Source organism: Crotalus tigris, unplaced genomic scaffold, assembly GCF_016545835.1.
Source record: "Crotalus tigris isolate CLP2741 ecotype Arizona unplaced genomic scaffold, ASM1654583v1 scf7180000024302.2721777, whole genome shotgun sequence".
Taxonomy (NCBI): Eukaryota; Metazoa; Chordata; class Lepidosauria; order Squamata; family Viperidae; genus Crotalus; species Crotalus tigris.
The window spans coordinates 1204527-1230253 of NW_024100474.1; the positions used below are offsets into that span (position 1 = coordinate 1204527).

Genomic DNA, 25727 nt, shown 5'->3' on the forward strand with positions numbered 1-25727 from the left:
GGTGACCATGAACTCCCGATGAGCCCCAAATTCAATACTAACTGGAGGCAGCTGTATAACAGCTTGCGGAATTCAACTGTCAGCAATGGAATCCAGCAGCTCAGGTATGTGTTCACTTTACAACAAATCCAGCTGCTATCTGGAACACCACTTCAGCCATAAAGATCTCATATCTCATTTTCTACCACACAGAGGCTCTGAAAGCTATTAGAGCTTCTCAGATAATAACTGCCACTCCTTTCTCCTATCCTGGGATCTCAACTGATGCCAAACACAGCAACAAGGTGTGCACATATCTAAAAAAGGAATCTCCCTAACTCTGGCCCTCCAAGTCTCAGTAATAGATGGGAGTCTCACACTTTGGTAGGAAAAACATTGTCCAGACGAATGTAATTATATTTATAAGGAATTCCTGTACACATATTTTCAAAAACTGACATTATTCTATCAGGATATCTTTGAGAAATGTGTAATTTGCAGTTAAAGATGGAAACTTTGATCTTCATTATGCTTTTGACCAAGATGTTTACCTTTTCACTAGTACCAAACTTAGATACTCTTGCTTAACATGTATTATCCTTCCTGGACTCTTGTGGAATATTCTTATACAGAGGTTTTTGTTCACACAGTTTTGGGTTAAAAATATAACAAATATATCTCCTGCCACTATCAGTTCAAAAACTGTGGTATACTATTTCCAAAAATTGTATTTTGATTCCTCTTTTCATGTCAAACAAATTAATACTAGGGATAAACCATATCTTAAAATTGATTTTTAAACTGTTATATAAAAGATTTGGATTGCTATCCAAATTTACTTTAGAGTAAATATTGGGTGATAATTAGCTTTTCTCCTTATTTTCTGTGTTAAAAAGATAAATATCATTTGTCCATTATAATTTACAACCGCATTTACTGATATCTGAGTTTGGACCAGCAGCTTTTTCAGCATTAAAAACACCTAATGTATTGGAAGTTAGCAGTTAGTTGAATAACTTCAATTCAAGCAGTTAGTTGAATAACTTCAAGAGTCTTCAATTCCATTTTGATACTCCTGTGAAAATTGGGAGGGGGCAACTGGGCAGAGATGTCATTTTTTAAAGAAAAAAATTATAGCAGAGGAATGCCAAAATAACAAAACAGGAAATTACTAGAAACATTTATGCAGGGTAGTGCTCTTCTACCAAATTCTGGAAACACCTTCACAAATTTCAGCAAAGCTGCGTTATAGTTAAGTCTACACTCAACTCTTAGCAGATTTCTGTTTTCAAATGTCTGATCTTGGAAAAAACAACGTACATATTATCCACACTTAAGGAAATATTGCTCATAAAACTGTGGAAGTACAGCAAGCCTGCAGCTGATCTTTTCTGATTTTCAAAAGCAGGTTGTACCTCATTAGTACCCAAAGTAAATTCCAAGTAAATGACCTGAACGTGTCAGTGACATTGCTAGGAGTAAAGCTTTATTTATGCATCAATGCTGCATTTATGCATTTTACCTTTAGCTAGTGTATCATGTCTCAAATCAGCCCACACAATGTGTTTTCCTGCTACAATTGATCTTGATGCCCTGGCATGCCTAGTGGTTGTTGCTCTCTTCACCACTGCCTTAGTCAGTATTGCATTTCATTGCCCTCCCCGTTTAGAAAGAGTGGTTTTCTTCACAAGCACCAAATTGTTGTTTTCTAAAGTTGACAGGTACTACTGTATATTGGTTTCTCTCTGTCCCAGGGACTAATAGGAAGTCAGAGAAATGAGGAAGGGAGAAAAAATTAGCCAACTCATAATACAGAGTCCAGAGAAGAAAGTTCAAGAAAATCTATCCTCCTATATTGATATATAAGATGTAAAAATTAGGCTAGTAGAGCAGGATATATCCTTCTTTCTATTAAAACTAAAATTTATCCCTCCCTTTCACTAGTAAAAATCCTCCACAATGCTAATGCCAGGTAAGGGGCTAAAGGAGAGTTTGTATTTAGATCTGAAGTCTACATTACAATAACTGTGCCGGTCCAACGAAAAATGAGATTAAAAAAAACCACTGCCACAAGTTCTGCCTTTGATTCTTTAATAAGGTTTTGGTAGTATACAAGCTTTTTTTCCCGATTGTCTGGCTTAACATACATGGATTTAAAAAAGGCACAAAATCCATTGCACAGCTTCGGTTTAGGTTTTTTTTGTTTCTTGTTTTGTTTTAAAAGATGAAGTTGCTTGTTATTTGTGATTTCAAGTGTAGGATCTTACAGTACTCTGCAGCATTTACAGCATGTTCTACATACAAGTAATTCAGTGCATGCTTTTATACATAAGATAGAATTTCAAGTTCTTCTTGCCATTAGTCTCTCTATATACAGAATACAGTGCTTTTATATAAAAAAAAGCTTCATTTTTTTTCTTACATGCTTGGTTTGCCCAGGAGATTAGTGCAAGCATATTATACAATGTCAGTACAAAAAGGTGAAAGGTTAGGGCCGCAGAGAATTATCTTCAGTTCTAACAGGCAACACATACAAAGAATAAAAAGGCTCAGGGAAAACAAACTTTTGAACCCCTTTTGGCAACTTGGTCCTTCCAAATTAATTCCTGCTATGCCACAAAAAATTATACCTCATAATTCTCCTAAGAAGGGTTTTAGGCTTTTTCAGTCGATGCTAAATATACATGTGTCTGTCTGCAATAATACTGGGATGATTCTAATTCCTGAGGTTTTCATTAAAAGATATTTAAAATATTAAGAATTGGCACTCCATATAAGAAAAAAGCAACACAAAACAAACTTTGAAACATCCATGTGGATGTTTGGAAAAACACACCAAGATAGTATGCTGCCCTAGGACAAAAAGCTGGTGAAAATGTATCTTCACTACGAACCAAGCGTTCACTTTCTAACATGAATTCCATTCTTTCTAAATTTCTTTCTAAACAGTGCCCAACAAATATATCAATACTGACACTGGTTTAGCTGAGAAGTGAGGAGCCTTAAAATTAAAGATTTGACATTAGTAGTCCGTTATATGCACAACTAAGGCCCCAGGACTGCATGTCGCATCCCTGCAAGCTTTCAGTGCTTTTTCTAGGAGCCTCAAAACTATATGAGAGAAGAAAACCATATGAGTGGAAAATAATTATATTAATCACATTTATGTTTGATTAAATTTAAATGGAAATGAAATAAAACTCAGTTTTTGTTGTAGCCTCGTCTTTCTGAAATGTGACCTGGTCTTTATGCTCTGGAACAACAGAGAAGGTGGTTTTGACTGCATAGCCACAGTAAGATGTGTATGAGAGAGAAAGAGGGATTTACTCTAGAGAAAGAGAATATGATTCCACCATTAAGCCAAACTGTAGTTAGAAATTAGTTCTTTGTACGCACACTAATCCTATAAAGTCATCACTGTTGCATTTCTATACATATTGGGACCAGTGTGTAAACAGAAGAAAAACAAATATTCAATTCTTCTCTTCTTCAGAATCTTAGTACTGCCAACTGCTGATCCACAATAAACAGTAGCAACAAGTGTTTGGGCTTAGGATAAGGCAAAAGAAAGATATGCTAGTCCCTGAGGGTGCTGATGATTATGAAAGAAATCTAGAAAGCCTAAGAAACACAACACAAGTTATCAAGTGATCTCAGGCACAAGAAACTAGAAGATGCCTTAGTCCTGAGAAATACAGATGCATTCCAACAAATAAGAATCCAGCTCCCACAAGAATTAATAGGCATGAGCTTAGTATATCCTGAAACTGGTATTATCCTTTGCAGGTAGAATATGTTATTTATTTAGAACTTGCAGATTTGGCAAGTCTAGAATTTCAAAATGTTGTTAAAGAATTTGTAGGATATCTGCTTTGTAAAATACAAATTCAGCCCTTGCGTGATTGCAATGTAATAAGTTCATTCTCAACAACTTAAGTTTTCCAAATTCTGAACACATATATTGTTTGATGGCTTTCAGAAGCTATTCCTCCATTTATAGTTTTTTCTAAGGTAGCGATAGATCCCAGTGTGTTTTCTATGTTCCTGATTCATTAATGCAGCCTTGCACAATGTTAGCAATCATGGCTACCACTACTGGCAGGCTAAAGTACACTGCAATCTAGAATGTATGAATCAGAAGCACTGAAATTAACTCCTTATGAAATATGCTTTTCATTCAGTCAATCTTTTTATTTTGAAACTCTTCATATGTTTCTACCTGCAGAGGTTTGGAAAAAAAAAAAAAAACATAAGAAGACAGAGAAGGGGGGAAATTTCATTGACAATTTGTGTTCCAATCTTGGGAAGAAGTAATAAACTGTAAAATATTCTGAAAATATTAGTATCTTTTTGATGCAGAGATAAGGCCAAATATAAGCAAGCTCTGCTTTTTTCAGGAAGGACCAAAGTGAAGGGGCAAGTAAGTGTCCTTTGAGCATCCTTCTTATTCTATTGTTAAATGGAACAGTTTTTGAAATGTAGATGCGTTTTATGTATAGAGATAGTTTGCCTGCATTTGTAATGAGTTATTGATAAGGAAGCTCTGTGATTTATTACAAAAAAGATATAATTAAGCCAGGTACACTGAGGAGACAGGATTTAACAGAAAGCATATTACATTGTAAAAAAAAATAGATCATAAATTTGATTCTGAATATTAAATTACATGCAGGTTAATGCAAAAATGGAGATCAACTTTCAACTCCAGGTTACATAATTATAGCAGCTTGTGTGTGTGTGTTTTACATTCATTATATCATTTTTCCAGTAGTTTGAATACTGCAAACAATGACTACCAATACATCAAATGGAGTGTTAAAAACATTTACTATAAATGTTATCCTTGTGCTATTGTGAAACTGCTAAAGCAGAATTAAATGTTACCATGATTCAATATACAGAAGTCTAATAAAAAAAGGAGCTTGACCAAATGTTACTTTATAAAGGTTACCAAAACTAGTAACAAAAAATACTCTACCAGTTTCATATCATTGTGGGGAAAGACAAAATCCAGGAAATCATTTTTTAATACTAGGTAGCTTCTATCAAGAACCCTTGTAAAATAAGGTAACGTGAATTGCAGGCTGTACAAAACTGCACAAAATAAAGTTATGATAACCTAACCCAGGGGTAGGCAACCTTGGCTCTTTTATGACTCGTGGACTTCAACTCCCAGAATTCCTGAGCTAGCCATGCTGAGGGGAAAGGGAGAGGTTTCCAAGCTGAGCCATGCTGGCTCAGGAATTCTGGGAGTTGAAGTCCACGAGTCATAAAAGAGCCAAGGTTACCTACACCTGACCTAACCCTTCCAAGTGATTGACTTTGATCTTCAAGTACAAAGCCAAATGCCTTAATCCAAATCCAAATGAAATGGGAAGGTGCCCTTCAATAACAACTTCAGCACAGGCTTTTGCTTAAAGGGAGTGAAAACTTCTGATATTAGTGACTTATAAAAAGGAAGTTTTATAAGCATTTCAGAAGCAAAATTGTCTACATGCCATGAATAGTATATTATTTTGTTTCTTCTAAAAACTGCCAAACGTAATTTTCCATTTGACTGAATTTCTTTGCAGTGTTAATTTCAAGATGAGACCTCACATAGAAAGGCATTTCTCAACTTGTACTACCATAAGCTCAGGTCATTAATTAGTAGTTGAAGTGGGCATAACTTACATCCAACCCACTGAGAAACAACAGAACAAAATCTGCATAAAATTCTCTGATTTTGACCCTATGCTGCTCTTTCAGTTGTTCAATACATCAATGACCAGAAGAAACAATAATGGACAAGATATACAATCAAAGATGAAAGTATCATTTGGTGCTGAAATACTAAGGAATTACTCAAAATGGCAGGAGTGCTTCACTAATAACCACAAATATTTGATGTTGGGACAGTGAGGAAAAATATCTTAGAAAAGAGGAGCTCTCCAGTATTTTTATCTAACCCAACATCTGGTAGAAGAAAAATGAGTACTTCTTTAATGTACAAATTCTTTGGGGGGAAAATGACCATAAAAGCAAAGCCCAAATTAAGGATGGTATGGTAGATTATATTCAATGACTGCATTATGTCCTGGAGCACAACATACAAAATAAACTGGGATATATATGTACATATATTGCATCTTTAAAGAAAATCTCTAGATACCTACATAAACAGAAAAATTAAGATCAGTTTAAGTTAAAATTAATTTAATTATCTGATTTGTTAAGATTTCTAATAGATTTATGCTAGAAAATAATCCATTTTTAGAAGTCGGTTTGATCCCAAACCCACAACATGTGAATACATAGTTCTTATATTAAGGGAGTTAATTAAGAATAATGGCAAATGAGAGAAGCATCATTACAATTCAGTAAGGAAGAAATGAAAGTGCACGACTATAATCTCATTTTTAGACATTCATATAAAATGGTATAATATTATAAAGTTTTGACTATTTTATGTGAAAAATCAAAAAATAGAAGCCAGTTCACAAATTCATATTAGTGAATTCACAGTAGTGGATCTATGAAATAATTCCAGAGATTATGCAAAAACAAAAACCTGATCTTCTTTGGAAATGATTGGATGCCTTTCCCCACAATCAGAATAATATCCTTAGGGCCTAAACCAAATCTAGTTTGTACTCATCTTTCCTGTATCATCTCTAGAATATCAATTTTTCTATCAGGCCACAATCTATTACTAACTGGTGTTTAGCAGAAACATAAGGAGCTTTAAATGTAACCCTACCTTATTATCATAGATAGCAGAACCAAGCTTTTAAAAATCACTATGGAGCAGCTGTGTTAAATAAATAAATAATAAATAAATACTATGTGTATACTGCATATATTGTGCACATGAAAGATATTATTAAAAGCCAATATATTATCATATATACATCATTTGCTTGTTGAATCACCTGCCAACCCAAAATCATTGACTGTGAAATTGGGTTCACAAACATTGTGATTTATAAGGAGCAAGCACCTTTAAAAGGAGGCTGAGAATTAGAACTATTATTATAAGAAAAAATAGCCTAAAAACAGATTCAGAGACATTTATGCAGAATTCTAGATATTAATATAACAGAGGTAGAAACATTCCTAAAGAAGGGAAATTTGGAAGAAATGAAACAAAGTATGCAACAGATACAGAAGAAAAAGGAACAGAAATTGCAAGGAAGTAAGTTGAGGAAAACTAGGCAAAAATCTGACTATGGATTGAGCATGAGGGAAAAAGAAAGAAACAAGGAAGAAAACTAAGGAGAAGAAGGAGTCCATTTCTACTATTCAGTGAAAAAAATCCTTTTACAGGCCAGTGTGCTCTTAGAGAGCTATGATTTTTGTTTTAAATTTCAAGAATTCCAAGCACTCTACAGTTTTGGAAAAAAAATAACATGATAAAGCAGTGCATAGACAAAGAAGTGTTAGAGATTATGAAACAGAGCTAAGAATCCTATACAAAAGATTTTATCAATTATATTAAGATCTGGAAATCTTGGAAATTAAACTCAAAAAACTAGTCTTCAATTAGAGTAGCACAATGAGTTCAATCTCCATTCATTACAAATCAAGTTTGCGTCAATGAGGTATTTTAAACATTAAGTTGATTAGCTATTATCTTGCAGCTGAGGGTTTTTAAAATAACATATCACATTGTGATTAATGAAACTATTTCCCCATTTTCATCATCCGTGGAAAAAGCCTAAAGGGAATAAATCCCTCATGGGCTCTATTAAAATTATTATTGTCTTTAATTATTTTGTTCATAATAACTTAACTAAACTCCTCTTCAAATTGTACATTTCACTTACCATTTTGTATACTATATAATATCAAATTAGAGATTAGAAGTACTATAGTACAGCTTCAGACTTTTGTCAAATTGGGATCTTTGCAGATATACCACAACACTCATCATCCATGACATGTGGTTATGAGAGTGGCAGTTGAATAGATATAGACATGATGGGAAGTTGGATTGAGAAATAGGCTACAATGGGTTCAGTGAAGATTATGCTGCAGAAAGGTGCAACCAATTTGTGCCTTAAAGTGCAAAGTCATTTTTAAAATCTATGAATTGTGCACATGCAAATACACAAAACATGTTATAATGTAATAACATTAAGGGGATGCATAACTTCTTTTCACTGTACTGCTCCATACTGTTTATACCATGTCTTACAGCATTTAAGAAATGTTTTTTTAAAAACACATAAATGGCTTGATAAAAATATACATATATTTTGTAAGTTTTTAAAAGCAGGTAGAATTCTCAAGCAAAATTAAGATTACATAGGGATGGGGGGACTGTGACCACACTAGAAAATTCCAAACAGCATATTATATATTTAAATGACCTCGAGGCAATCTTCTTGAGTCCCTGCACTCAGTCATTCAAGACCTAGTCATTTAGACTACTGCAACATGCTCTACATGGAGCTACCTTTGAACAGCATTCAGAAGCTACAGCTGGTGCAAGTGCAGTGGTATGGGCAGCTTTTGAGACCCCAAGAGTGACCCATGTAACACCACTGCTTTCTGAGCTGTACTGGCTTCTGGTTTGTTTCCAGGTGCACTTTAAGGTGTTGGTAATAACCTTTAAAGTCCTTCATGGCATGGGTTCAAATGGAATTGGCATGCCCTACTCATGCTGGTAGAGGAGGCATACTACAGGCCCCATCAGCCAGGATATTCAGGTTGGTGGGGTCCAGGAGAAGACCCTTCTCTGCTGTTGCTTCTGCCCTTTGGAACATCTTGTCCCCCAGAGTGAGGTTGGCTCCAACGCTCCTGACCTTCTGCAAGAGCTTAAAGCCCTGGCCCTGCCAGTTGGCTCAGGGTTCCGGGAGAGGAGGACTTCACACTGGGGCTGGTTGATAGATTAATAACATAACCTACCTTCTCCCCCCCCACACACACACACTCATCCTATTTCCTCCCTCACCATCTTTTAGTTAGGGATGAGAATTTATATTTTTATATTTTAGTATATTATTCATATTGTGTATAGGTTTTGTATAGTTTTATCTTTTTAATATTGTAAGCTGTCCAGAGTTGGTAATATGAGCAGCCAATAAATTCAATAAATAAATTAATCTTAAAGTTCTTTGCTTGGAAAATAGCAAGTCTGAGAATATTAGATATTCTCGCATGTCTATATTTTTAAGTTCTTGTTTCATACATTAAACAGTGGGCTTGTGTTATGGTTTTTATTTAAAAAGAAATCTGATAAGAACTACACAAGCAATTCAAAGTGAGTTAAAGCTGGATTGGTATATAAGATTGACTAATTAACTGATAGGAGAATTTGCAATTTTTTTATTTGTGTTTAAAAGTTTTCATGTTGGAAGCTTTTTAATTTTCATATTGGAGGCTTCTTTTTTTAATATAAATAATCAACTTCAAAAGAAATCCACAATTTTTACTAGACCTATTGTATTTTAATTATTCCTTGTGTCCAGAAGGCCTCCAAACACGTATCAGAATTATGTTAGCCTCTGACCTAGCCACGTGAAATGTTATATAGGGAATTGCCTCTTTTCCATTAATCTTTCAGATCACAAGTCATTCATTCCACAGGTTAACTATATTTATATCCATCTGTCTAAATTCTAGACACTGATCATTTATACTGATACAAGTATCAAAAAGCACAATTATTTTGCTTTCAATAATAAAGTTGATTTGCGCTAATAAGCTCTCTATTGTTATATCTGCACGCTACCCACCTGTCCTGGACAAGGTCATAAATAGGACCTGTGCAATCATTAGAACAGGACATTTTATGGGCCATTTTTGTGCTTTTTGTTTTGCTCTACATCTCCCAGAAATTTTGCTGAGTATGCTTTTTTGAGGGGTGGAAGGGAAATGACAACCTGCAACAAAATGCTGAAATTCTAAATTGGTGCCACCATTTCAGACTTCATTCACTTCTTGAAAGCAAGCCAGGTACCAAAAAAAGATTTGTTAGTATGGCATTTTAAACATAATCCTTTCCAGTTGATGCCCAGATAGGTCTATGTTTAAGCATGCACGTTGCCTTTGGATTGAAGATATAAAACCCCAAATTACATAATCTTTGGATTAAATATAATGTAACTAACTTTTCCCTCTACAAATTTGTATTATTTAATTCCATTCCACTAAATCACAATATTGTGACTGTTATCTATTAAGACATACTACTAAGGAAAAGCATTACATGAGAAGCAAAGCTTTCTTTGACTGTTTTTGACACCTGAGCTGTCAGTTAGATATTACTAACAAAGAGACAAAAAAGAACACAAATTTACATGAACTTTACATGTGCTTATATGTATTGTATACACCTGTACAAATGTAGAAATCATTGTTATAATTTAAAAATAACTACATAATCTCAACGTATTAGGGAAGACTGATAAGAGACTTGTGCCTGTACAGTCCTTTGGCAGGTGCTAATGCGAAACTTCAACACCTTAGGCTATCCCTTCTTTGGGTTATATTTGTTTAAATTAAATTTGGAAATAGCCCTTTTTACAGAGGAAGTCTTCAAATGCAGGACTGTTATCTGTAAAATAGGACATACATTTCCTACATCCAACCTTAGCCATTCTATTCTTACTAATATAGCAAACATGAGAGATCTACAATAAAAACTGCCAACACCTAACAGCAATAACTCTGAAATGCTGTGACAATAAACATAATTTAATGGGGGAAGTGTGCCAGCTTGTATTTAGACATTTCTACCCCTCCTAAGTACAGGAAACATTGAAAATATAATTGAAAAAAACAGACTATTTAAAAAAACTCAATATGAAGTAAAAAGTTTAAGTCAATTCTGATTTGGGAGTAGTTCAAGTTTCTGATAAATTGAAGTTCCAAATTTAAACAGAAAAGTTTTAATTATATTGAGTTCATAATGCAAATACCAGTAATCCCAGAAAATTCCATAGAAGTTCCATAAGAGAAATTTCAAAATGTTACATTACTCAATCAACTTCTTTCATTCTTTAATATTGTTATACAATTCGTCTCTCTTCTGTTTAACTGAAATTCTTTATCATTGACATGCTTGAGCATTTCAAATATGTATTTTAACTCAGGTTCTGACTAACAAATGCCGAAGGACCACAGTTTAAAATAATTTTATCTGGCTAAAAGCAGGTGGTGTTCTAACCAAATTCTTCTTTTTTACATTGTCCTACATTACATTGAAATAAGTATTGAAAAGGGGGGAAAAAAGGAGGGGGAAACCTTCTAGTTAAATATAATTAATCTCTTCATAAATCAGCTAGTTCCTTCTTAATACATTAACAGAATAATTTTAATATCAAAAATGCACTAAGCCAGGCTAGGAAACTGGAAAGCAAATGGTTCCTTAAAGATTAGATACCTTCATAGCATTCAGTACATGGATCAAGATAAAAACGTGAATCGTGTTTACTATATCCTCCTGCCTGAAAGGGTGAGCTGGGTATGTAGATGCAGCCCATGCTATACAGTGTGAGTTGCAAAGTAAAGGCAAACTCAAAGGGAAGCAATTTGGCTGTGGTACAGAAACCATAGTAAAAAGACAGTGATTTTGACATTGTAACTTTTAAAATATGCATCTGTGAATCCTTCTTAATAACTGACTCCAATTTCTCATGCATGCTTACTTAAATTAATAAGAGTAAAATATGAAAAGAAGGCCTCAACATCAGCACAGATCAACACAAAACTCTGCAGTGATTTTATCTTAGTGTAAAGATAGCTCTTTCATGTCTGTGCTGTCTCTTACTCAAGCCTCACTACTGTATCTTAATTGTATTCATTGTTACAGCCTAATATTTGCTCCCCCACTATTTCACACCATCCCCTTGCAGTACTGAACTATGACCAGCATTTAATAAGCTATATGCAATTCTAGCTGTACTCTTAAACCGTGATGAGCCTCTGAACCATGTAGTGGAGAATTAGAGAGAGGCGGGTGTTCTGAGTTCTTTTCTTGGCAGGGGACTTAGACATTTACAATACTTTCTAGGCCAAAAGTCAACTGGGATTCAATATTGCATTAAATGGTGACAAATGGGGCAGGTGGGCTTTATTATTGCATTACAAAGGCTGCTGCTTTCCCCAGTACAGGCTATGTTTTGTGTGTGAAGCGGGCCCACACCTGCTGGAGCTGGGATCTGGAAATGCGGAGGACAGAAGGCATAAGTCTGTGGTTTCCTGCTGTGAGGGGCATGTGCCTGCGGTGGGGCATGCGCACAGGGCTGCTCTCCGCCGAACGGCTGCGCTGTATGAAAGTGCCGCCAAGGTGAGGGTACTGTTCTGTCTCCAGGGTTGAGGAGGAGAAAACGGAGGACGCCAGTCTTCTTAGGGGGCTGTACCTCGGGAGAGAGTGTTGAGAATGCCTGTCCTCCTCCAACTGCAAAAGACCAAGAAGAGTGGAGGAAAAGGTGTCAGGCAAAGACTTGACTCGCTCCTGGTTTGTGCTGTGCATGCTGCAGAAATCTTCACTGGCGGATGGGAAACACTTCTGCTTTACAGGGACTTAATATAGCCTCTATGTTCACCCATTTCTAGGCTAATCTCCTACTGTCACATGAAGGGGCCCTTAAAAGTAAGAGGTACACCTAGGCCTTACCACAGCCCTTTCACAGAAGTGCAGCAGTTCCATACTTTCTCTAGTACAGGCTTTTTTAAATCATATAACAGAAAGAGGATAACATCTCTGAAATTAATTTTGTTTGCCTCCTCACTTTTCTATTAACCCGTGCACACTCTCTTCCAAGTTGAAGTATATTGGATATATAAGTCTATATTTTTTCTATTGCATTCTTAAAATTAAAAGTCACATTTTAAAGTAAGGAGCTTTTTAAAAAAATAACAATATCTTATAATAGGAAGGTTTATTTTAGTCTACCTCATCTTGCTCTAGGGAAGCTACCTACAATTTAGTTGATTGGCAACTAAATAAAGATACAAACCATGCAACTGTAAACTCTAAAAAGTTACAATAATAGGCACAGCATGAATAGCTGAAGTCTCTATCTATCATGCATGAATATGATTCCTCTTGCAAATTTTATTTGCAAGAATAAAAGAATAAAAACAGGCCTTCAAATAATGTGAAAAGAATTGATACTAACCCTAAAGGAAGTTGGCAATATTTATTTCCTAATTTGTTAGGTAACTTTGATTTCTGCTATATATTGTGCCCTTCTCAAATATACAAAAGCTGTACTATTTATAAAATTCCCCACAAATTCCTCTCAATCTCTCTGCAGAATTTGCAACAGGCCTCTCATCTTTGTATTGTCTTCTGTGCCATTATCATTCTAGAATCCATATTAGATGCTAGAATCTTGGATATGCAAAAGAACATGGCAAAATCCAGTATTTCAAGTTGGAAATAGGTGACAAGTTGGTTGAACCAAAAGATTGATGTTTTAGTGTATACAGCTGATTTGGTGTGTATGATTTACTTCTGGTATATATAACCATATAGCTACAATAAGCAAACTTTGATAAATTAGCTAAAATTATATATTTTGTTTAATTGGGACATATATCATTCAAAGAATGCAGAGAATACTCCTGTGAACACCTGTCAACCTCTAACAAGGTGTCATCTTTAAGCTTATTAATGGCCTACTTAAGCAATCTGAACTAAGGCTATTGTACCAGCAATGAAAAATTATTCCTAGAAGTATCCTTTGTATCATGAGGTATAAAATTAAATATGTAAATCTAAATCATCAATGCCTTTCTACCCAGTGAAGTTCTTCTGTATGGACATGGAGATCTTGGCTTCTCCTGAGTTGCCCCGTTCTCCTTCCTTCTGAGATAAAAATAACACTTGATGAATTGTAATACAGCTTTAGGCTTGTTAAACTCTAGTTCAGCTTCTAGGTATAAAACTGCTTCAAAATTCAAATCAATATTTAAAACTTTTCACGTATTCAGATCTTGTTCTACAAAACTCATGCTACAATTACAAACAGAAACAGAGGGTGGAGATGGAAGTTAACTGAATGACTTTGGCTCAGTCATTCTCTCCCTCTCAGTACAACCAACTCATAGGACTGGTGTTGTGCAAGGAAAAAATGGTTATGTATGAAACTAAAAGTTCCTAAAGAAAAGTTATTAAATTATGAAGGTATTAAATAAATAAATGGACAGTTTTAAAATTGAAACAGAAAACCTCCAAAATGAATAAAACAGTCAATTTCAAGCTCAAAACAGCTTTTTTAAACTTGAAAAAAACTGCTTCAAGTTCCTAATACTGCAAATGAGAATTTTTTTGTCCACTGTTACACTGAAAACATAAAGATCCAGATTTTTTCCTATGTGAATTCTAGTTTCTTGTTATTTTCAAACATTAGCAGAGAAATTTACTTCTGAGTAAGTATTATCAGGGTCAAAGTTATAAAAGATTTGCAAACATTGCTAATAAAAAAAAGTCTACAACCTGATTAATACAGTTACCAAGGAATTCAGATAGTATACAGCTGTATCAAACAAATGTATTCCATATTCCCCAAGATATTTACTACATTATACATGAGTTTATAGAACACAAGGTTGTAAAGAGAATCTGTAGGTCATTTAGACCAGGGAGGTCAAACTGCGAGCCTGCGGGCCGGATGCATCACACCGAAACCGCGTCCACCCCATTGCCAGCAATGGGGAAAAAGTCACGATACGTCGTGCAACATCACATGACATCGTGAGTTTGACATCTCTGGATTTAGATCAGTATACTCAAACAACAGTACGGGGCTTCCTTCCTCAAATTGGGAAAGAGAAAGGAGAGCAAAGGAAGGAGGTGTACATACGATGGGGCAAGGAGAAGAAGAGTACTTATGATTCATCATGCAAATGATATGAATCTTGTGCTTTGCATAATGCAACTACTGTAAATTACTTAATTTATGTTATTTAGGCAATATTATTATGAGTTGTATTATAAACCAATACTGTACCAAAGAAAGACAGACCTTCTGGTAGATCTACTTAAGCATTCTGGGTGAAGAAACGGGGCGTTGTCTTACCTGAACGCCTTTTCTCAGCACGGAGATGGAGAATCCACCAATGGGTTTAGACTGTATTCCTGCCAAATCAGATCAGGTCAGCCAAAGTTGCCATGGCTGTCCTGGACCATAGAGATCCCAGTCTTGATGCGAGCGTAGCCATTGACTGACACCAAGATGTTGTGGCTCACAAAAAATTAACTAACCCTAAGTCTGATAACCTAAAAGGGCGGGAGTGGATTTTCCATCTCCGTGCTGAGAAAAGGCGTTCAGGTAAGACAATGCCCCTTCTCCAGCACTGGAGATGGAGAATCCACCAATGGGACATACCAAAGCCTACTGTGGGTAGTAGACTGGTCCGGTGTGGTACTTTGATGTAAAACTTGTTGGAGAACTCTCCTACCGAAAGAAGCCTCAGCCGAGGCAAACCAATCAATTTTGTAGTGTTGTATAAAAGGAGATGGCGAAGTCCATGTAGCCGCCCTGCAGACGTCCTCAATGGACGCCTGGGTGGCCCATGCCACAGAAGTGGCCGCACTCCTTGTAGAGTGGGCCATAACCCATCGTGGAGCCGGCAATGACTCAGCTTGATATGCCTCAGCAATGCACGCCCTGATCCACCTGCCAATCGTGGAAGAGGAAACCTTCCGCCCCTTGGAGGAAGAATGGAATGATACATAGAGGGCTTCCAATCTGCGGAATGTCGCTGTCCACGAAATATAGTACCTAAGTGCCCTGCGGACATCCAGGCTATGCCATTGCCGTTTCAGCGCATGCGATGGGTTGGGACAGAAATCCGGCAGCACTATTTCCTGGGCCCTATGGAACAGAGAGTTAACCTTTGGGATGAAAGTAGGGTCGAGTCGAAGGACCACCCGATCCTGGTGAAAAATGCACAGGTCGTTCCTTGTAGAAAGTGCTGCCAAATCCGAAATACGGCGTGCCGACGTGATCGCCACTAGGAATGCCACCTTGTGTGACAGGTATCAGACATCACATGTCCTCATGGGCTCAAAGGGAAGCTTGGTAAGAGCCCTAAGGACCCGTGGTAGTTCCCATGAAGGGTACCTGTGTACCGTAGGAGGCCTGCTATTAGAAGCTCCTTTAAGGAATGAGCGAATTAAGGGATGATGTCCCAAGGACCCCACCGAGCACGGTGGAAAGAGCAGCAACCTGTCTGCGCAGCGTGTTTGTGGCCAAGCCCTTCTCCAGGCCCTGTAACAGATAGTCCAGAATATGGGGAACCGTGAGTTCCAAAAGTGATAAGTGATGACCAGAGCACCATGATTGGAAATTCTTCCACGTGGCCTCGTATATCTGGTTTGTGGAAGGATGACGGGAGGCCTGGATGACAGTAATGACCCCTGGCGAGCAGAGCTCCTGCGTTAAGAGCAAGCGCTCAAGTGCCAGACTGCTAACTGGAGCCATTGGGGATCCTGATGAAGGATGGCCCCTTGACTGAGAGAGACCCGTTCCGGAGGAATCCGCCAAGAGTCTGCTAGGGAGAGATTCGTCAGATCGGTGAACCAATGCCTCCTTGGCCAATTAGGGGCCACTAGGAGTATCTCTGCTTGCTCCCGAAGAAGCTTGCAGATTACCGCCGGGATAAGAGGCAGAGGATGGAATGCATAAAGTAGACCCTGAGGCCATGGGCTCCGAAGAGCATCCGTCTGCTCCACCCCTGGAGACAGAAACCGGGAGAAAAACCGAGGCAGCTGAGCGTTGCTCGGGGACGCAAAGAGGTCCACAAGTGGAAGGCCGAAATGGTGACAGATCTCTCTGAAGTCTCGGGTGAAGGCGCCACTCCGAGTGATCCACCATGGCTCTGCTCAGAAGGTCGGCTTGAGTGTTCGCCTCCCCTGAAATATGATCGGCCCTGATGGAGGCCAGATTGTGTTCTGCCCAAGAACCCAGTAAGAGTGACTCGGTCAGTAAGGCCTGAGATTTGGTGCCCCCTTGGCGGTTCACATGAGCCTTGGCAGCCACGTTGTCCATGAGGACCAGTACGTGACGCCCCTTCACCAGACTGTGGAAGTGACGCAGGGTTAGATGTATGGCTCTTAGTTCTAGCCAATTTATGTTGTGGCGCAGGTCTCGGTGAGACCAGCGGCCCTGAGCCCACTGCAGGTGTGCTCCCCAGCCAAACAGGCTGGTGTCTGTAGTTATTACTATCCGATCTGGTTCCCTGAAACATAACCCTCTGAGCATGGTGGTTGATCGCCACCACCTGAGAGAACGCATCACCTGTGGTGGGAGAATTGTCCATCATTGGGAGGCACTGAGGTTCTGTTTCTGAAATGGGAGCATGAACCACTGTAGTTCCTTGGAGTGAAGCCTGGACCAGGGGACAATTGTTATGGCCGAGATCATCTCGCCTAACAGTTGGGAAAGACTGACCAATGTTACTGACCGACCCCCGTGTAATTTCAGGATGAACTCTCTTATGCTGTTCCGGCATTCCTGGGACAAGTATACCCGGCACTCCACCGTGTCTATAATGGCCCCGAGGTGCAACAGTCCGGTTGTGGGGACCATGTGACTTTTTGGAAAATTTATGGAGAACCCATGGTCTTGGAGTAGTGTTATCACCAGTTTGAGGTCCGTCCTTGCGGACTGGATGGACGATAACTGGATTAATATGTCGTCCAAATAACATTGGACTCTGACTGGTATCATTCGTAAATGAGCTGCCAGTACCGCCAGGATTTTGATAAAGACCCTGTGAGCCGAAGAGAGGCCAAATGGGAGCGCCCTGTATTGGAAATGGCGCCCCTTATATGCAAACCTTAGAAACCGACGGTGGGCGAGAGAGATGGAGATATGAAGATACGCTTCCGTAAGGTCGATAGATGTGAGAAAATCCCCTTTTCTCACACTTCCCAAGATGGAGCGGAGTGTTTGCATTTTGAATTTGTGGTAAGCCAGATGAAAATTCAGAACTTTGAGATCTAAAATGGCTCTCCATCCCCGACACTTTTGGAATGACAAAGAAGATAGAATAAAATCCCCGACCTCTCTGGTCCACAGGACCGGTTCTATGGCCCGTATGCTCAACAGATGTTGAACGGCCTCCCTCATTAGTCTCTTTTTTGTTCGGTTTCGCGGGTAGGGGGAAGAAAGAAAACGAGCTGGAGGGTTGGAAATGAATTCTAGGAATAGACTGTGACGTACGGTGTTTAGTACTCACACGTCTGTGGTGATGGCCTCCCACTGGTGGGCGAAGAGGGAGAGTCTGCCCCCTATGGGAGGAATCGCCAGAGAGTCACCTGGATCGGCAAAAAGTTCGGCCGTTCCCACAAAAGGGCCGCTTGCCCTGAAATTGCTGTCTAGGCCTGTCTGTCTGTCTGTCAGGTTGTCTGTCCTGTCTGTCCTGTCTGGCCGGAAAGGAACGCATAGGTTGGGAGTAACTATACCTAGCTCCTGCACGAAATGACTGTCGCCTTTGGTAATAATTTAGCCGTTTGTCTGGTTTCTTAATGAGGTGATTAAGGACTTTGCGCTTATCCTTGTTCTCAGTTAAGTAAGGATTTAACGAATCCCCAAACAACTTACCCCCTTGATATGGAGCAGCCAAAAGACGCCATTTAGACTTGGCATCTGCCTGCCAGTGCTTCAGCCATAGCATCTGGCGACCAGTCACGTTAGACGCCATAGCTCTGGAAGAAAACCTGGCAGCCTGGAGGGTGGCATCTGACGTGTACTCTGTGGCAGCCACCACATATGGCCGCAGTAGGAGTGATGTGTATGGATATCCTCCGCTGGGACATGGGCCTGGAGTTGCCTGAGCCAGCGGAGAGCAGATCTATTGAAAAAAGATGCTGAGGTGGCCACCCTAACAGCCCATGCAGCAGCCTGATGCATTCTGCGATAAGTGAGTTCGCACTTACGGTCCTCTGCTTGGAGGGCTTCAGATACATCCCCGGGAATGGCCATGGGAGATACTAGGGGCCCGAATGGCTCGTCCACTGCAGGCACTTCCAGTGCCTCCTCCAAATCCTTAGCCACATTATATAACTTTTTATCAGTATTACCTGGAAGAGGAAAGGAGGCCGGAAATGTCCATTGTTTCCTTATCACATTCAAGAACATGGAGGAACAAGGGATGCGATGCTGAGCAGCCACTGGTTCGGTGAAATTTGAATCCACCTCTGATTCTGGGGAAACAGTGGTTGTAGATGTGGAAGGCTCAGGCCCTAGGTGGGCTGTGGATGTGGCCTTGCGGAGCAAGGTGACAAAGAAAGAAGGATTGAAGAGACCACTGAATGAGGGGTCTTCTGGGATAGGTTCCTCCTCCTCAGACATTGGAATCCCCTGTTCGGTGTCGTGTGTCTGAAGGGATGAACCCTCAGAGCAGGTGGACCCAGAAGGGGAAGATGGGACATAATAGGTCTGAGGGACCAAGTGGTGTGTAGTAGGAGGAGGGACAGTCCCTGAACCTGAAGCTTGCGCCCTGGCATCAAGAGCGTGGTCAACTGCCTGTGCTATCAATAAGGCGAGACGGTCCTCCGCAGGGAAGAGAACAGGCTCGTTTGGTCGGAGACCAGCCGCAGTAGGAGTGAATGTCGCCTCTGGGATCCCGTGATGAGTCCGTGAGGCCGTGGGTTGGGAAACCGGCCTCACGGTTTCATTCCCCACTTTGTGCTGGGGAATGAAATGACTCCCCCATTGACCATATGCCCAGGGGGGAGGTTGGGGGACCTAATAGTATGTCCAAGGCCAACCCCTCCGCTTGGGAGGTCTCTGTCCTGGCCCTCTTTTGTGCCTTGGAAAACTCTTTTTCCAGGCCTTGGTGTCTCCGGCTGGCCTGCTTTTCTGACCTCTTTGAAGCCTTGGTGGTAGTTTTGTCCTTGCTTTTAGCCACAGGTTTATCTGCGCTCACCAGGCCAGGAGAATTAGGATTCATTGGAGTCAATGAGGATGATAGAGTGCCCTTTGTGGTAGACATAGACTCCTCCATTCTCTGATACTGCAGAGACACAATAGGGGGCCCCTGAGATGCAGAGAGTATTATACACTGGATAAGGATAGGCGCACTAATGGGGATGCCTGAAATCCAGGTAAAGCAGCTGCATGAATAAGAACAGGCGCATGATAGGGGACGCCTGGAACCAGCTATATCCATGCATGGATAAGAACAGATGTACGATGGGGGACGCCTGGAATCTGGAAGGGCTGCTATGGGTAAGAACAGATGCACGATGAGGTACACCTGGAACCCAAGGAAAACTTGTTATTGAGTTAGAAATCTCAAATCCAATGAGTCAGTGCGAGCAGGATAGAGCCAGGAGACACCAAGTTTGCAAAAACTAATAGAAGTGGTAAACCAAGGAAATGAGTCTGGATTGTTGTGGATCTCTATAACAACAACCTACTAGATCATAATATTAAACAATTGCAGTGAAATCCAATTAGAACTCAACAACGACCACCAAGAATTATCGGGACTCAATGTAAAGTGAAACTGATTGCAGAAAAAGATGGCGGTAGTCCCCTAAATGGTGGCCTGCTTAGTGACGCTGGATCTGCAGTACGTCCTAGAAGACTGCCAACCCAATTTCGCCTGTCCTGAATTAATCCCCTTTGTGGGAACTGGGAAACGTTTTGAGGAGGAAGGAGCCCCTTCCTCCAAACACAATGAGTGGAACTTTCCGAAGTCTGGGATCACGTGGCCCAAGATGGCGGCCACACACAAAACAATGGCCGCGTCTGCCTTGTTTCAGGAGGCTCCGAGGGAGAAGACTGCTGAGCGTGAGAGCTCCCTTTTTTCTGTAAATCTGTCTCCCGAACTAGAAAAAACTCAGCCAAATTTTTTTAAACTTTCCCCCTCCTATGCCGCCTATCAGCTGATCGGCGGTAGCGATTTAGCGCGCAAACACTCCTACCACCTGAGAAACGGTGGAAAAAGCCGAGCTACAGGGGCAAACAGAGGGAAAATACCGGCTGAATAAATCTTCGGAGTTGCAGTCACAACCTCCAAAAATTTAGTTAAGGTTCTCTAATAGGATCCTGAATGCATCGGAACGAAACAAGGAGTCTCCCCCCACCTACTACTCGACGAATCCCCGGAGCTGCAGCCGCAAGCTCCGATGCCAAGGGAGACCGAGCTGAGACCTGTTGGGAAAATAGCAGCCGCTATTTTACTTGTGTCTCAATTAATCTAGGGACCCTGGGCAAGGAAAATTGAACAGGGTTGGAAGTGGGGAAGAAAGAAAATATGGAGATCCCTCCTGTACTTTCAGTTTCTCTTCCCCCCCCCTTTTAATTAGCAATTTGTTGAAAATTTGGAATTTTATGATGATCCTGAATGGATTAATTTATAATAGGGAAGCCAAATTCTATTACTAATCAAAGCACAGTTCAGCAACTGGGAAAATTCACCAATGGAGACTGTACCTGACTAAGAGCCAAACTTGCACATCTGTCCTGGGTGAAATCAAGTCAAGACTGGGATCTCTATGGTCCAGGACGGGTGTGGCAACTTTGGCTGACTTGATCTGATTGGGCAGGAATACAGTCTAAACCCTTTGGTGGATTCTCCATCTCCAGTGCTGGAGAATGAACATTTCAACAAAGTATTTTTGGGAGTTTAGGAGTAAAGTACTTCGTGAAAGTTTTGGTCTTAATCACCAAAATAAAATAGTCTAAAATAAAATATTTTGTTGTCAAAATGGCAAAAGTTACTTCAACTCTAACTGTTTAACTATTGCAGGAAGCAATTTTTGTGTATTTAAATCTTAATGTAGTGAAACAATGTTATAACAAAATATCAGTAAACAAATACAAATATCCTCCCCTGACAAAAAAATGGCCCTTTTGTTTTTATCTTGGCCTGAATGAGATTCTGTTTGTCTCTCACATATCAACTAGGACAGTGGTGACAAACCTATGGCTCAGGTGCCAGAGGCAGCACTCGGAGCCCTCTTTGTGGGCACATGTGCCGTTGCCTCAGCCTTACCTCCCCCGCGACCCCCTCCTCTCCAGCAGCCCCCCTGAAGGAGACTTGCCCTCAAGCGTGGCCCACGCGGAGCAGCGCAGCCAAGGACATGGCAGCCAGGCAGCATAGACAAGACTCTGCCGTCACACCCCAGCATGCACAGTTGATGCTGCAGGGCGCAGGCAGAGGGTGTGGCCGCCATAGCGCTGCTGGGCTGCCTGGGCGATCTGCGGCAGGCCCTGGAGCCGGTGAGTGGTTCTGTGGGCAGGTGGGGCAGGGGGTGGGGAGGCAGAGCGGGGGCGGGCAGGGAGGTGGAGCGAGGGCTTGGCCAGTTTTTGGGCACTCAGTCTCTAAAAGGTTCGCCATCACTGAACTAGGACAATTATGCAAAAGCAGAAAGAATAGAATAGAATAGAATAGAATAGAATAGAATAGAATAGAATAGAATAGAATAGAATAGAATAGAATAGAATAGAAGCTGGAAGAGACCTTGGAGGTCTTCTTATCCTATTGAATTATCTGAAAAAATTGGAAACGAGTCACAAACTAAATTCAGACTCATATTTCAGAGCAAAAACAATACATAATCAGCCTTTTACTAGAAATAAATGTATAAAAAGTTGAATATCATGGAGAGATAATTTGAACAACGTAATAATGCAAATTATTGCCTTATGATTGCAGGAGGAACAGAAGAAAAAAATGATAACTTTGGGATGGAATCAAATATGTCTCTACAATACAATTACTCAGCATTTCATTATTTTTCAAAATTATACAGAAAGCAGTAATCTGATCCAGCAGAAAGTAAAGAACATTTAAATAGTATATTACCACAAAATTTACTGACCAACAAAAAAACGTTCCTTCCTTCCTCCCTCCCTCCTTCCCTCCTTTTCCTTCCCAGCAGTTAAATAAGTGGCTGCAAAATGTGGGAGTACAAACGGGGGAAGGGAGTATGTGAATCCATGAGTGACTGACACAGTGCAAGTGCAGAATGACTAGTTAGTAGAAAGTGCACCATTTCTCCTTTAACTTTCTCCAGGCAAGCTTTCCACCAACAAACACTTTGTTTGTGGGAAGGTGACAAGAAGCCTGGCAATCTTATCATTTCCTTCTGGGTTCCCCTCAGTGGTACTGAACAACAGTGCAGCAGCGCTGAAGTGGCACAAAATCTTTCCCAAATTAATTCCCATAAAAGTAATGGGTCCCAGCATTCTATACATCAGCTCATTAGAGATACCTTTGTTTGTAAAGTTTTACCTTGTGATGCAGCATTTTGCCCAATGAAAGGTTACAAAGTATCAAACAGATACAAGAGTTTTAGTAGTATATAGATAATGTTCCTTAACTACCCAAAGAAGTGTTCACAGGAATTGCAGCATCAAAAGGAACTGGAATAACTCTTAACTAAAAGTATACCCGTGTCTTGCCCTAGCTTGAAAAAGATTAGCGACATCATTGCCCCAGTCACCAAGTCAAACACATACGGGTAATTTGCAATATACAATGGCAATTGGGACTGGACTTTCCATTGCCAAGAGATGAGGTCATAAAGCATGATTGCATCCCTAAGTGACAACACTTAAGAGTGCATAAAGGTGTATAACAGGCATTGCACAGCTCAGGGAAGGTGCATGAGAAGCACCACACAGGTCAGGAAGAGAGAACAGGGGTGCAAAAGTGAGGAAGAAGCATTGCATGGATCAGAGAGGGAGAAGGAATGTGTGAGAGGTACCATGGAAGTTAGGGACACAGCACAAGGGGGAAGTCAGAGGTAGTGGCATAGGTCAGGAAGGGTGTGTAAGGTTGCATGAGTCAGGGACAAAGTGCATGGTTAAAAGAAAATGCATGAGAGGCATGGTGAGGCTCAAAGAAGGTGCAAGGGAGGACAGCATGGGTCACATGCAAAGAGATGCACTTGAGGTACTGTGCAGATTGACGACAGGACATAAGGTGCACAATAGATATGGTGCAGGTTAGGGTGGGTGCGTAAGAGTGTATAAGAGGATATGAGTGGCCAGCAAGAGCACAAAGGGGCTGGGAAAAGATGCATAGGTAAGGAAATCTTAACCCAGAGATCTGCAACCTTTCCTGCTAGCTTCTCGATGACTTTCTGGGAGCCACTTGGGATGGCGAGATGGGTGGCATATAAATTTAATAATAAACAAATAAATAAAATAAAGCTGGCATGGAAGATTACAAATGGCAATCATGTGATTGGAGAATACTTGGCAACTGGTCATTAGTAGAAATGGGTTGCTAAGCACTTAAATCATGATCACATAACCATGGAGCTGTTAGGATAGCTAGAACTCCGGGAACTGGTCATAAATAGCATTCATTCAATGCTGACTGGATGGTCATAGGTAGAGGACTATTTGTATTCAGAATAGGAGTTTTTCTCTGGATGAGAAATAATAGAGAAAAATTGTTGCCTGTTCTGAACCAACACTCAGTCTAGGAAAGAATATATACATTTCAGAATTAGCATACAGATTTAGTCTAATTTGATTCTTCTAATCTACAGTACCTCATTCTATAGCAGAAGTGGACAAACTGTGCCTGAACTATAGTTTCCAGCATCCCTTATCATATTGGCCATATTGGTTCAAACAAATGGGGTAAAAGATTCAGCAACATCTACAAGGGCCACAGATTTCCCACCACTCTGCTGACCCATAGGACTAATCTGCATCAAAAACAATTCACATGGATTCACTTCTAATGTAAATTGCTGTAAAATATTATTGATGCTGATGTAATAACACTAGTATTGATTCTTTAGATACAGATACAAAGGATTAAAAGAGATAACATCAATCTGGATATGATGCCCAAATGTGATGATTTCACTAAACGAAACAGACAACACAAAAATGAAAAACAATGGCAGTATGAAGGAGATGGATTTCTTTTGCATATCTTACCTGTCTCTCGGGACCTATTGGCTCAGATTCTCGTCTCCGCTGCCGGATAGCTGGTGCTGAATATAAGGGGGACTGTGATGGGCTTCCTGGTTGCTGCTCATGCTTATTCTCAGATACTGTCTGGCATTGCATTTCATTTCTGTGGGAACTGTCCTCTTCAGCCACAGGCTGCATACCTCGGACTCGCCCATCATGTATTTTGGGCCTGACTGCTGCTTCTGCACCCAAGTGCCTCCTTTCGTCCCCTTCTTCTATGGGCTTTAGTTCCTCAGGTTCCTCATCTGTCGTCCCAGATGTACTTGGTTCAGCGCCAGGATGGAAGTCCTTCAGTTCTGTCTCTTTATCAATGATAACCCACTCTTTGCTGTCAAAGTCCTCCTCCTCAGCCAGGGGCACTGATCGGAAAGCATTACTGAGAGCTTCATGCTCCACAGAAGCAGATACATCCATCCTGCCACTTGCCTGTCGGTCTACCTGACCAGTCTCAATAGACAGCATCTGTGCTGGCTGAGAAGAGCATACAAGCCGGGAAGGAGAACAAGGTAAATCTACGCGGGATCTGAAAATAAAAACAAATTAATTTTAAAAATTAATAATTTAAGATTATTAAAGAATAATGATGGCTATTTCCCATAATCTAAATTAAAGAACCTTTTGAGAATAGCTTCCCCTGAAATGGGATCTGCTCTCTTCCAAATTCATTGAAAATTCAAAAGATAAAACTAAATATTAAAGCTGCTTTTCTTCAAGTATAACACACTAGTCTTATGTTTCTTTGCTAAAGAATATTAGCAGACTCCAACACCTGTATCCACCTGTCCACTCTCCTCCCATAGCATGCCTTTGCTAGCCTGAGCAAGAAGATGGCCACTGGGGAGTGGACCCTATTCA

General features: G+C 40.2%; 1 protein-coding gene across 10 annotated transcripts in view; it reads right to left on the reverse strand.

Moving 5' to 3' along the window:
* The window catches only part of TTBK1 (tau tubulin kinase 1), a 132166-nt gene that overhangs the window by 50198 nt on the left and 56241 nt on the right, over window positions 1–25727 (reverse strand). For all 10 annotated transcript variants that reach the window (XM_039324490.1, XM_039324489.1, XM_039324491.1 and 7 more), the window contains one exon: window positions 24837–25395. In XM_039324490.1, coding sequence (XP_039180424.1) covers window positions 24837–25395 — 559 coding nt within the window. The remainder of the gene's footprint in view (window positions 1–24836; window positions 25396–25727) is intronic.